At 38.2% G+C, this 13,307-nt stretch overlaps 1 protein-coding gene across 1 annotated transcript in view; it reads right to left on the bottom strand.

The window, feature by feature from the left end:
- SLC1A4 (solute carrier family 1 member 4) overlaps positions 1-13,307 on the bottom strand; it is a 41,991-nt gene that overhangs the window by 20,656 nt on the left and 8,028 nt on the right. Inside the window, exons 2-3 of the mRNA XM_051975392.1 lie at positions 4,230-4,272; positions 3,019-3,081 (exon numbers count right to left, since the gene is read on the bottom strand). Coding sequence (XP_051831352.1) covers positions 3,019-3,081; positions 4,230-4,272 — 106 coding nt within the window. The remainder of the gene's footprint in view (positions 1-3,018; positions 3,082-4,229; positions 4,273-13,307) is intronic.

The raw sequence follows: 13,307 nt of genomic DNA, 5'->3' as shown, positions 1-13,307 counted from the left end.
GCTAATTATGTGTTAATTATATTGATTGACTACATTCATCTAGTGGCAGTATAGATGGTTGTGTTGTTCCACAGTAACCAATTTCCCTCTTTTGCTTTATGAGCAGATTCAAAGAATGAAATTTAAAATGGAGGTTTTCTTTTAATTTGCATTCTTCATTTTCATGCCAAAAGGTAAAAATGAGGGAATTGGGCTTCATCATTTCTGAGTTTATGGAAATATGCAATGTACTTTTTGGATGGGGAAAACATATAAGATAAAATTGAGCTTATGAATTAAAATTGACACTCAGTAAACAGTCCCCAAATAGTGTAAAGACTACAGTTGCCTATGGTGCTTGATTTTGACTCTGTTCCAGGGTCAGACTTTTGCTTTGGAAGAATCTGATGTCGTTTTTGCTGGTGAAAGAATTGCTTTTCTTTTAGGAGAAATGGGTGATCAGTTAGAGCTGCTAATTAGCCAATTGGTATAGTCTTCTGCCCAGTGTGTTAATTTAAAAAGTCACTATGGGCCTTGACTGGGAGACTGAATGGTATAATAAGGAGCTCTGCACCCAAATCAGAAGAATCTGTGTCGATTTCCAGCTCCTTTGTCACCCCATATACTTAAAGAGCTTCTCTGGACCTTGATTTTGTATCTGAGAAATCAAAGGGTTAGGCCAATCACACCGAGATTTTCTTTTAGCTCCACATGATTGACTACAAAAAGTCATGAAAAATCTTAATATCAAAGGATAGAATCTTAGGGTTCCAAGAGGCTACCTTGCCTCATCTCTCACTCACTGCAAAAATTCCCTGTACAATATCCCTGGTCATCTAGCCTCTGCTTTGAAAGGAACCAGCCTCACCAGCCTATTCCCGCTTGTTGGATTAGGAATGAAATGCCCAATAGGTAAATTTAATATTTCAAAACTTCATACTTAAAATATTTAATACTTTTTAAATTTTAGTATGTAAAATACTTTAGAACTTAAAAGCTTCATGCTTAAATACTTAATACCTTTTAAATTATAATACTTAAAATACATAAATTTAATACTCAAATACTTACATTTAATACTTAAAAACTTCATACTTAAAATACTTAATGGGTTTTTAATTTTAGTATGTAAAATACTTTAATACTTAAAAGCTTAATATTTAAATACTTAATACCTTTAAAATTTTAATACTTAAAATACTTAAATTTAATACTCAAATATTTACATTGAACACTTAAAACTTCATATGTAAATTACTTAATGGGTTAAGCATGTAATTAGTATGTAATTTAATATTTAAAAGCTTAATACTTAATACCTTTAAACTTTTAATACTTAATACTTTTTAAATGTTAATACTTAAAATATTTAAATTTAATACTTAAACACAACAAACCCTACACGAGGGCCACATGTTAACTTAATTTCAAAATATTATTTATACTTTATTGTATTTCATTTCTTATTAAATAGTTCCTAATTACATTTTTTTATCAATAGTATTTTATTTTTCCAGATACATATAAAAATAATTTTCAACATTCATTTTTGTAAGACTTCCTAATTACATTTTAATCTGGTAGAGGCCACTTGAAGGAGTATTTGATAGGTGGATGTAGAACACTAAGGATTGCTGCTTTGCTCAGGATCACATTTGTTCTTCTTGTCAGTCATTTCAGTCAAGTCTATTTGAAACATTATTTAGGATTTCTCATTTCCCTAAAATGGGAAGTGGTTTGCCATTTCCTTCTCCAGATCATTTGACAAATGAGGAAACTGAGGGAAACATGGTGAAGTGACTTGTTCAAGATCACCCAGCTAGTAGTACATATCTGGGGCTAGATTTGAGCTCCAGACCAGGTACTCTCTTTACTGTCCCTCCTAACTGCCTCCTGAGCATCACGTAGTCTATATGTATCAGAAGAATGAGCTGAATCCAGATCTCTCCGGCTCCATGGCTGGCTCTCTAAAAATTAATACAATCCAACTTAACCCAAGGTATAAATAAGACTTAGAAGCATAAACAGGTTTTAAGCTGGGGATGACAGTGATTTTTTTAGTTTGAAAGTAGTCATCATCTACTTCATTTAAAGTAACAGACCTTAATTGCCCTACAACTAGAGCCAGTTTAACAATATAGCACCCATTTGGGGCTGTGTACCTGAGATATGAACCCTCAGGCTCTCTAATCACTTCCTTAGAACCATAATTTTAGGTACTACATCTTCCGACAAAGGACTTTTCTGTCAGTTGTATTTGTTCCTAGGCAGTCAGATAAATAAAATAAATAGAATGCCAGACTAGAGTCATGAAAAAAGAGTTCAAAACCATCCTTGATGACCATGTGACTCAATCACTTAATCTCGTTCCCCTCAGCTTCACCATCTGCTTATTGGAGGTGATAATAGCAATTGCTTCACAGGGGCATTGTGAATAGCAAATAAAATATGTAAAAATGCTTTGTAAACCTGAAAAGGCTATATGAATGTTAGTTATTAATGTTGTTAAATTCCCTGAACAGTCTAAATATCCATGAGAATTCATCAAGCTTAATCTGTAGAACATGGGAGTAAATTTTGGAAGCACATGGAATGAACTTGGGAGGCAAAGCAGAAATAAATTTCAAACTGCAAAGTTATTTGGATGGCTTAGTGAATCAAAGAAAATTCCTTTACCTTGGGATTACACAATGTTTTGATAATGGCTGAACTTAAAATACATGGCTTTAAGCAATGGAGTCAAAAGAACAAGTGTATTTGTGTTTCTGAATAATCTTTTGCTGTCTTAAAAATGGAAATGTGCTTAGTCAGACAATAATACTTCCTCCCACCCACCTGCCCAGTTCTCCAACCAATCTCTGGACTTTGTGGTCTTCTAGTCACCATCTGTATCAGTCACTAAACAAAATCCCTGAGTTACAACCTTTCAGTGAAATACAAGCTTTGAAAATCCTAGACTGTTAATACAGGGGAAATGTGGCAAGAAGAAAATTGTACAAAATGACAGACATTTTTTCAGAGCAAGTAGGTGACTATTACCTTTTCCAAAGTAATGTTTCCAAAGGTCATGTTTTGGATGACTGTCTTGTAATCAGTTGCGTACTGTAAGAGAAAAGCAAACCTCAGTTCACATGGTTACGACTCTCACAAAAGAAATAACATGAGCATGTAGCTATAATAGCTTGACAATTTGCTTGTAGCCTTCCTGGTGATCATCCAAGCAGAGTCGTTAGAGGGAATTTCTGACTCAGGTGGGCTGATTCAAGTCATGCTTTTGAAAATGAGACAAAAGTGGCAAAAGGAATAAGATGGAGACTTAGACACGATCCTTCTCCTAGTAGTCCCAGAAATTTGCAGGGGAAAAGAGAGAACAAAAGATAGAGCAAAACTTCTTCTATTTGTGGAATAAGTGGGTTCAAAAAGGAGGCTTTTGCAAAATTTTATGCCTCTCTGCTGCACATTACATTTTCACTAAAATATACTAGTAGGATTTAGCTATGATTAATTTTTTAAATTCTGTAGCATAACAAAGTTCACTTATTCATCAGCCATGGCTTAAGCCAGAGACAGGACCCCTGAATACATTTTCAACTTTCATTTCAGATCTGATTCAAGTCCAGAGATTTTATATTATTTTTATATGCTGATTTAACATTTATCTTTGCTTTCCACACTAGATAGGTAGATTAGAAGTAGCAAATTTCTTCTGACTCTTTATTGCCACATTTATTTGAAATGCTATTGTTGTTCTATCATTTTCAGTTGTGTCCAATTCTTAGTGACCTCATTTAGGATTTCATTGGCAAAAATACTGGAGTATTTTGTATTTTTTCAGGCTGGTCCTCAGAAGTATTCTTAAGTTCTGGTTCTTTAATTTGAAAATGATTCACATCTTTATAAGTCTATCTATATATGTAATCTAACACAGGCCATAATTTTCTATTCTATCTAAGGAAAAAGATACACAAACCCTCCTATGAAAAGCCATGAGAATACCTGGGGACAAGTAGAGAAGCATTTACCACTAAATGGCATATTCTAGATTGAGTGCTTAGATCTTTAGAAACAAAACAGAACAAAACAAAAACTTATCCTAGTGCTATCAATCCAATCCTTCTTGAGGCTCATCTTAAAGTGAATACCACAACAAAATTCTGTCCAGTTTTCTTCAAGATTTCAAGTTCCTTTTTTTTTTTTTTTTTTTTTAAGTTTTTAAGAATTTATATTTCATTAAAAAAAAGTATTCTTACCGTGCGGAAAGCAGCTACAACAAGGTTAGATGGAAACAAATTTCTGTTGGAAAAGGAAAAAAAAAACACATTGGGTTGATAAATATTCTACAGAACTTTAAAGAAGTAGACTATGTCTGTTAGCAGAGACTTTCCTAGAACAGCTAGATGGTGGAATAGATGGAATGCAGCTGGAGTCAGGATGGCTCATCTTCCTAAGTTCAAATCCAGCTTCAGATACTTACTAGAAATGTGATCCTAGCCAAGTCATTTAACTTTACTAGCTTCAGTTTCCTCATCTGTAAAATGAGCTGGAGAAGAAAATGGCAAAGCATTCCAGTATTTTTGCCAAGGAAACCTCAAATGGAATCATGAAGAATAGGACAAAACTGAAATGATTCAAGGAAAACAACAGACTTTCTTTAAAAAGCATCTTGAAGAAGACTTTCTTAAAAAGGCATCTTCAACAAACAGTGAAATCAGTCTTTATGAAGTGCTCATCATTAGGTAAATATATTTGTATCAAGTAAAATATATTTATAATACAGAACAAATATATATTTATATTTATAAATCTGTCATGTTACATAAGATTGTATTATATATTTATTTATATTACATTATTACATAATAAGACTGTGTTATTAACATTATAATGATATTATTATTATCTGGATGGAATGAATCTCAAAGGAGAAGAGGATCCTGACAGATGGTGGCAGGGGGAAGGACTTGTAAGTGTCAGAGAAGTATGACTGTTTTTTCAAAGCTCAGTATTTAAGCATGAGGAAAGGTATTAAACAGTGGAGAAGATGGCTCAGAGAACTGTGTCATCTGAAGAAAGCCAGATTTCTATGACTGCAAGGAACATAAGAATAAAGGGTTAAATACAGAAGGCAGTGAATTAACAATGGAACAAAGCTTCCAAAAGGCAAAAAAGGGAAGGGAAGATAAGCAAGGTAAGATTAGGGCGTTAGAAATTATGGATGAAGCAGATGGAGATTAGGTAGCACAGGGAGGAGATTCTGTGAACTAAGCTTCATTTAGGGAGCCAGTGAATACAAGCTAACTGTGACCACATTCTGTGGTCTCTGTGAACAACCTTTTTCTTTTTTTTCTATTTAAAAATTTTAAAGCCTTTTATTTTCAAAATATATGCAAAGATAGTTTTCCATATTCACCTTTGCAAAACCTTGGGTTCCAAATTTTTTTCCCCTCCTTCTCCCCCATCCCTTTCTGTGGATGGCAAATAATCCAATATATGTTAAACATGTGCAGTTCTTAACATGGTGTGCAAGAAAAGTCAGATCAAAAAAGGAAAAAATGAGAAAGAAAGCAAAATGCAAGCAAACAACAATAAAAAGGTGAAAATACTATGTTGTGATCCACATTCAATCCCCACAGTCCTCTTTCTGGGGGTAGATGGCTCTCTCCATCACAAGATCATTGGAACTGGCCTGAATCATCTCATTGTTGGAAAAAGTCACATCCATCAGAATTGATCATCATATAATCTTGTTGCCTGTACAATGATCTCCTGGTTCTGATCACTTCCCTCAGCATCAGTTTATGTAAGTCTCTCCAGGTCTCTTTGAAATCATTCTCTTGATCATTTCTTATAGAAAAATAATATTCCATAACATTCATACACCATAACTTATTCTCCAGCTGATGGGCAGCCACTCGGTTCCTAGCCACCACAAAAAGGGCTGCCACAGACATTTTTGTACATGTGGCTCCTTTTCCCTTTTTCATGATCTCATTGGGAGGCAGGCCCAGTAGAGACACTGCTGGATCAGAGGGTGTGCACAGTTTGATAGCCCTTTGGGCAGTTCCATACTGGTGAACAACCATTTTTATAAGGTTTGTACTTGGATGTTGATTTGACTTTTTAAGGAGAGATCAGGAGTACGAGACAGTCCAGGGGGCTGGCTGTAGACAGACCTGAAGTTGGGAATGAGCCCCTCGTTCGCTGTGCAGGGCTGAGGCTCAGTTGGTTCAAGCATCCAGAAAGGCAGCTTATAGTCAGGTACCAGGGTGAGGGCCTTTCTACTACACATCAGTACATGTTGACTTAATTTTTGCTGAGGGGAAGTTCTGGACCGAGGCTAAGGGACAAGGCGGCCTGATGGGCAGGGGCTGGCCTTGCTGGCCGGTGACATGCAGGGCATAGCAATGCTGGACTTCAAGACTAAGTAGACCGGAGGGTGAGGGAGCCTATAGTCTCCACTCACGGCACCGACTGATCCTTGCCCACCTTCCTCTAGTTGGTTTATGAGAGTGGCAATTTTTCCAGTCATTGTACAGGGGAGGTCCTGGCCCCACTCTCAGTGGAATGCTCTGGGGGGGCTACCACATGGAAATTATGTCTGCTTATTCCTTGGTGGAATGTCCTGCCCTGGGAAGGTAGGGGAGAGTACTTCAAGGGGAAGTGTCCTGGGCCAGTGCGGGCGGGAGGAGGAGTTATCTATTGATATTTGATCTATATCTATTGATATAGCGTCCTATGCTGGTAGGATTCGGCAGGCCCTCATTCTGGAAAGTTCTGAATAGTGAAGGCTGAGGAGAGGCTATCACCTAATTGAATGTCCTGGGCGGGGAGGGGTGAGATAGTGAATTTGGCAGACTTGTTGAAGGGAAGATTAATAATAATTATTATTAATAATAAATAAATAAAATAATAATTAATGAATCTCATGGAGATTATTAGGACCTGGCTAACACTTGTAATGTCCTGGGCCAGTGCGGGGTGGGAAGGGGAGAGGGCAGGGAGGCAGAAACAGCACTACATGACTTGGTGAAGTGTCCTGGGCTGGAGCGAGAAACCATGTCATGGAGCCTGCTCCAGCCTGGGGAAGCTGACTCGTGTTATAGCCTAGCCACCTCTTTGTGAACCGCTCCAGGTTGGCGGGACCAGCTGGAGAAAACTTTCCTTTTCCTGACAGAAGAGCCCAGAGCATTCTGAACAACTGGAGGGCTGATAATGGGCCCGGAAAGGATTGGAGATTAGCCGGCCATTCCTTCGACTTCTCTCCCTCTCTCCCCCACTGCCCGACAGGTCCCTTCTGTCCCCAGTGTGCTACATTGAACAGTCCGCATGATTCTCTCCGGCTCCTTCCTCTGCACTTACTTGAAGTAATATTTGATACAAGATGCTGGCGTAAATAAAGCCCCCAGACAGTTTCCTACAGTCCCTAACTCACATCGGTCCGTGGTTTGCCTTCTTGCCTACAATGGGCCTTAAGTAGACAGACAGGATCACAGGCAGGTGCCGCCGAGGACTGTTGTCCTCTGTTCACTTGGGGACAGCCCCAGCACAGGTGCAGCTGACAGCCAGCCCAGCCTGGTTCTTTTGCCGAGCGGTTGCTGAAAGCCGACCAGAGTTACTCAGGGTCAGATAGAGAAGGGGGAGTTAACAGGAACTCTGGGAGTAGACAAGAACGAGGTTCAAAGGCGGGCAGGGTCAGCCCTCCCAGGACACTCACAATGCAAACAGGGATACACCAGGAGAACTGAAGTGCAAACAGATCCAGCGGAGGGCAGAGTCCAAAGCTGGTCAGGACAAAGGACGGAGCCCTGACAGGGCAACTTTGTGTCAGGGCAGGACAAACAGACAACAGGGAGAGAGTTATTTGGACAACCCATTCTGTACCCTGCAGATACCTTCTGGGACGTCTGGGCCGCCCGGGCCGAAAGACATCCCAGGATCTGAAAAAACGCCATCTCAGCCGCTTTACCCTAACCATCCTCTGGGCTGTGGGGAAACATTTAACCTGGAGAAGACCCTAAGGGATATGTGAGCCCCTAAAGGCTGCCCTCAAGTATGTAAAGAGCTGACATGTGGAAGGGGGCTTAGTCTCGTTGGGTTCCACCCTAAAAGACAGATACAGGAACAAGGAATGGGAAGTACTTAAGGAAAAACTTCCTATCACAGCTAATCTAAAAGTAGACTTTATTATAGGTCTTCAAGCAGAAGCTATTACGTGAAGCCCTTTTTAACTCCTTCAAGCAGCTAGTGTCCTCCCTCTCTCTTTGTCTCTCTCCCTTTCTCTCTGTTTCCCCCTGCCCCATCTCCCCCTCTCTGTCTCTCTGTCTGCCTACTTCTCTCTCTTTCCCTTTCTCTCTGTCTCTGTCTCCCCCTCCCTATCTCTCTGCCTCTTTCCCTTTCTCTCTGTCTGTCTCCATCTCCCTCTCTTCCCTCCCTTTCTCTCCTTTCCTTCCTCTCTCCCCTTCCCCCCTCTCTCTCCATCTCTCCATCTGAGTGTGTGTGTGTGTGTCTCTCTCACTGTCTCTGTCTCTCTCTTTCTCTCTCTCTCTCTCTCTATCTCTGTCTTTCTCTGTCTCTCTGTCTCTGTCTGTCTCTCTGTCTGTCTCTGTGTCTCTGTCTCTCTCTCTTTGTTTCTCTGTCTCTCTGTCTCTGTCTCTCTCTCTCTCTCTCTGTCTGTCTGTCTGTCTCTCTCTCTCACACACACACACACATCTCCTCTCTTAGAATATCAGCTTCTGGAGGGCACCCAGAGTTTATTACAGTGCTCAGCCTACTAATAAATACTTGCTGACTAGAATGGTAGAGTGGTTTCTAATTAACTAGGGCTAGCTCTGGAGTCTCTAAAATTCTTTTTGGTTCTAAGTTTATCCAAGGAGAGTCTCCATAGGACAGAATCTGTCTCATCTCTAGCTATGGAGCCTTTGTCTATTCCCCCTTAGAATGGGTACAACTTGAGCTCTGATCTATCAATATTCTTTAAGCACAACTATACTTTTACAAAATTTTTTTAAAAGTCTCAGTAGAGTTTTAAGCTTTAATAGCTATTATTATTTAGATATGAGCAACATTATAATTTATTAGAGAAATATGAGGTCATCCCATATTCTGATAATTGACAACTTTTAGCTAGGTATTCTTAACCTGGGGCCTATTAAATTGTTTCCAAAGTTTTTTAATAATCGTATTTCAATGTATTTTTTAAAATTCCTTTTGTAGTCCTGTATACTTTATTTTATGTATTTAAAAACGTGATTCTGATAAATGGTCCTGATGCTTCACTGGACTAAGGGATCCATGACACAAAAAAAGTTGAGCCTTTTCTAGACCAAATGTTAAGCACATTAAACCATTGTAAGGAATCACAAATAGCTCATAAATGGCAACCACTGACAACATAGAACAACAAACAGAAGAGGCAAAAAGGGAAAATATTTATCCAAGTAAGTTTATTCCAAACAAATCAGGATTTGCCTGGCTTCCTAGGAAACTCATTTTTTCTCCAAGGAATCATCTGTTCATCTGTAAAATGTAGGATTTATACTGAATGACCCTTTAGGTGTTTCAGTAAGTCTGACATCTGTGAATAGATAATTTCATCATAGGGAACTACTCTTGCCCACATAAATCAACTGAAGATAGATGTATTTTTGTAACACAGATTTATTATAGAAGACCACTGCTATTTCTTTAGGATATACTTACTCCAAAATAATAAGACTAACTATTATTTGCATCTTACAGAATCTTCCTTATTTTATAATTCTCCCTAAAGCCTAGGTCATCCCTTCTACTCAATAATTTCTAGTCATTTCTGATTACCTCTAGGAGCAAATACAACTTGCTCTGGCATTCCTAGCCCTTCCTAGACCAACCTCCTCCTAATTTTCCAGTTTTCTTACACTTTACTCCCTAATACATACTTTTCAATCCAATGGCACTGGCCTCCAAGCTGATTTTTGATCAGCTCCAAGCATTCTCTTTGGCTATCCCCAAGCCTGGAATATTCTTCCTTTTCTGCTCACAACTATTGGCTTCCATTAAATCTCAACTAAAACTCTACCTCCTACAAGAAGGCCTCCCCAACCTAATTCCAGTGCCTTAACATTGTCAATTATCTCCCATTTTTACCTACTTATAGTTTATTTTTTTGTATATATTTGCATATTGTTTCCCCCACCAGACTCTAAGTTGCTTAAGGGCAGGAACTACCTTTGCCTTTTTTTAAATCTCTAACTCTTAGCCCTGCATTTGGCACATCTTGTTCAGTAATTTCAGTTGTGTACCAACTGCCCTTGTGATTCCATTTGGGATTTTCATGGCAAAGATACTGCAGCAGTTTGCCATTTCCTTCTCCAGCTCATTTTACAGATAAAGAAATTAAAGTAAATGGGTGTAAGTGACTTGCCCAGATTCACACAGCTTATAAGCATCTGAAGCCAGATTTGAATTCAGGAGGAAGGGTTCCTGACTTCAGGTTTGACATTCTTTCTACCTATTACCCAGTACTTCTAGTCTTTCAATCTCCTCAATTGGATGTAGAAAGCCTGAATTATCAAATTCATTTTTCGGATTTGAATGAATGTCTGAAAGCTCCTCTATCTTACCATGAAGGTGCTTATTTTTCATGAGAAAATGTTTGATTTTTACCAGGCAGTTGGGGTTAAAGGACTTGCCCAGGGTCATAGAACTAGTCTGTAGTTGGTTTTGAGCTCAGGTCCTCCTGACTTCAGGTACTCTATCCACAACATCATCTACATGCTCCAAGGATGCTTATTCTCAAATCAAATCAATCTCTAATTGTTGAGGTTTCCGGGAGGGTCAGAGAAATTGGGGGTATGGTGGAGAGAGCAGAGGGCTTTTCATTAAAAAACCAAAGCTTATTCCTCTCTATTTACTTTCCTATATAAGGCTGATTCTAGGAGGAAAGAGTTGAAATGAGAGTTTATGGGTCCCTTCCCTTGCTCATCCTACTCCCTTTCCTATTAAAGACCTAGGTAGCTCAGTGGATGGAGAACTGGACTTGGATGAAGACTCAAGTTCAAATGCTATCTTAGACACTTAACAGGCTATGTGATCTGGGGCAAATCAATTACTCTGTCAGTCTCAGTGTCCTTATCTGCAAAACGGGGACAATATCACCTTACTCATAGGGTTGTTTGGAATCAAATGAGGTAACATATGTAAAGCAAATTTGCCAAATCTTAAAATGTTATACAAATGCTAGTTGCTATTATTATCATCTTCATCTCTCACCTGCTTCCCTTCTGAAAGAGGAAGTTGTAGATCTTTGATGGGGAGTTATGCACACGGTAAAAAAAGAACATGCTGTCTTGCCTTATTCAAGGCAAAGCAATTATTAAGCACTTACTATATGCCAGACACTTTGATAATGTATTAGTCTGAAGCCAAATGTGATCCCAGTAGGAGGCATAACTCAGCAGATAACAAACTCTTGGGATCTGTCACCTAACTAGGAGATCCTAAGCTGGAAGTAATCTTTATTTTATTTTTAATAGTATTTTAATAAAATATATAATAGTATATATTAAATGTACTATTTATTAGTATATATTATTAGTATATAGTAGTATACTATAGTATAGTATCACTATTGTAATAGTATTAATAGTACATTAAAATAGTATTTAATAGTACTTTAATAGTATTAATAGTATTTTGGAATAGTATTCCAAATACAGGCAAAGATAGTTTTCAACACCTTTACAAAATCTTATGTTCCAAATATTTCTCCTTCCCTCCCTCCTCCTTCCTCTAGACAGCAAGCAATCTGATTTAGGTTAAACATGTGTAATTCTTTTAAACATTTCTACATTCATCATGCTATGCAAAAAAAATCAGATCAAAAGGAAAAAAAACACATGAGAAAAAAAAAACTAAGCAAACACCAACAACAAAAAGAGTGAAAATACTATGCTTTGATTCAGTCTAGTTCTTTTTCTAGATATGGATGGCACTTTTTCATTATAGGTCTATTGGAATTGTCTTGAATCATCTCACTGTTGAAAAGAGCAAGTCCATCACAGTTGGAAATCAAAGCTTCTTGAATTGTGGATTGTGATCCCATATGGGTTTGCATAACCCAATGTGGGGGTTGCAAAATATATGATTTATTACCAGTAAATGTTTGATTTGTATACCTATTTTATATACCTATGTGCTTGGGGTCACATAAAAATTTCTCAGGGGAAAAAGGATAACTAGTGAAAAAAATTTAAGAAGCCCTGATCTAAATCATCTAGTATACCACTTTGGGTACCTCCAACATTTCTGAGACTCAGTTTCCTGATCTATAAAGTAGGGATGGGGGAGGGAACAAGATAAGACAATCTATTAGATCTAAAGATCCTTTTAGACGTGGAAAAATAGGCCTCTTTGCTGCTGGGTCTCCTCACCAAAAAAGAAAAAAAAAAATCCACTTCTACTGATTCAAGATGATGAAACCTGAGCTACCTGGAATTAGCTGAAATTCAGTAAAGTTCCAAGGAGCCCCTAGAGACTCACAGTGGAGAGTTAATGAGAAGAGGGGGGGGGAAACAAAAATGTCATTCGTGATGTTTAATTTTTTAAAATGGTTTAGGCCATACTTCATTCAAACTGCCCATAGAGCAGTTTCAAGGCTTCTAAAACTTTCAGCTTTTATGTCTGGGGACTGTTTGGTGTTTTAAGCCAAGTCTCATTGTCTGGGGCTTACTGTAATGCGACTAACCATTTCCTTGTTATATAGGACAGGAATGTGCAATTATTTAACTTTTCCTAAGGTATATTTTTATGTTCCAGAGCTGTTTACTGTTGCCCCCTACCAAAAAGAAATCTTTTTTAATGTTCAAAAGATCTTCACTGAATTAACTGAAAATTTCAAAGGTGACCTGGGACAGGATATGGTACTGTATGAAATATATGTAAATATTTATTATTCTCAGTGTCCACTGTTTAAAAAAAAAAACAAAAAAATGTGTCAGTTCTCTGCATATCTCAGAGTAGAAGAAGGGTTATGTCTTTGGGGAAGGTTCCTGGCTAAGGGGGAAGCAACATAAATATTTGTATAATTCTTTTTCTCTACTTCCTTGATGACCATTGTGATGTGATGCCTTCTACAACTGGATATCCCTTTCCTCTGCAGCAAAGGGTCTGCAGGAATACTATGCTGTGATTTTAGAGTTCAGTAAAGGTGCCAGAAGGAAGGCAGCCCTCCCAAGGCAACAATCCACCAACAGGATGAAAAGCTACAGATGATTATCCTCTTCAATTAGCCAAACTGGTCTCCTTGCCATTCTACACACCCAACACTCCCATCTCTCATCTCCTTGCCC

This window comes from Antechinus flavipes, chromosome 2 (genome assembly GCF_016432865.1).
Source record: "Antechinus flavipes isolate AdamAnt ecotype Samford, QLD, Australia chromosome 2, AdamAnt_v2, whole genome shotgun sequence".
NCBI lineage: Eukaryota > Metazoa > Chordata > Mammalia > Dasyuromorphia > Dasyuridae > Antechinus > Antechinus flavipes.
Note: the sequence above shows the minus strand (reverse complement) of the source record. Positions and strands in the feature narration are given on the sequence as shown.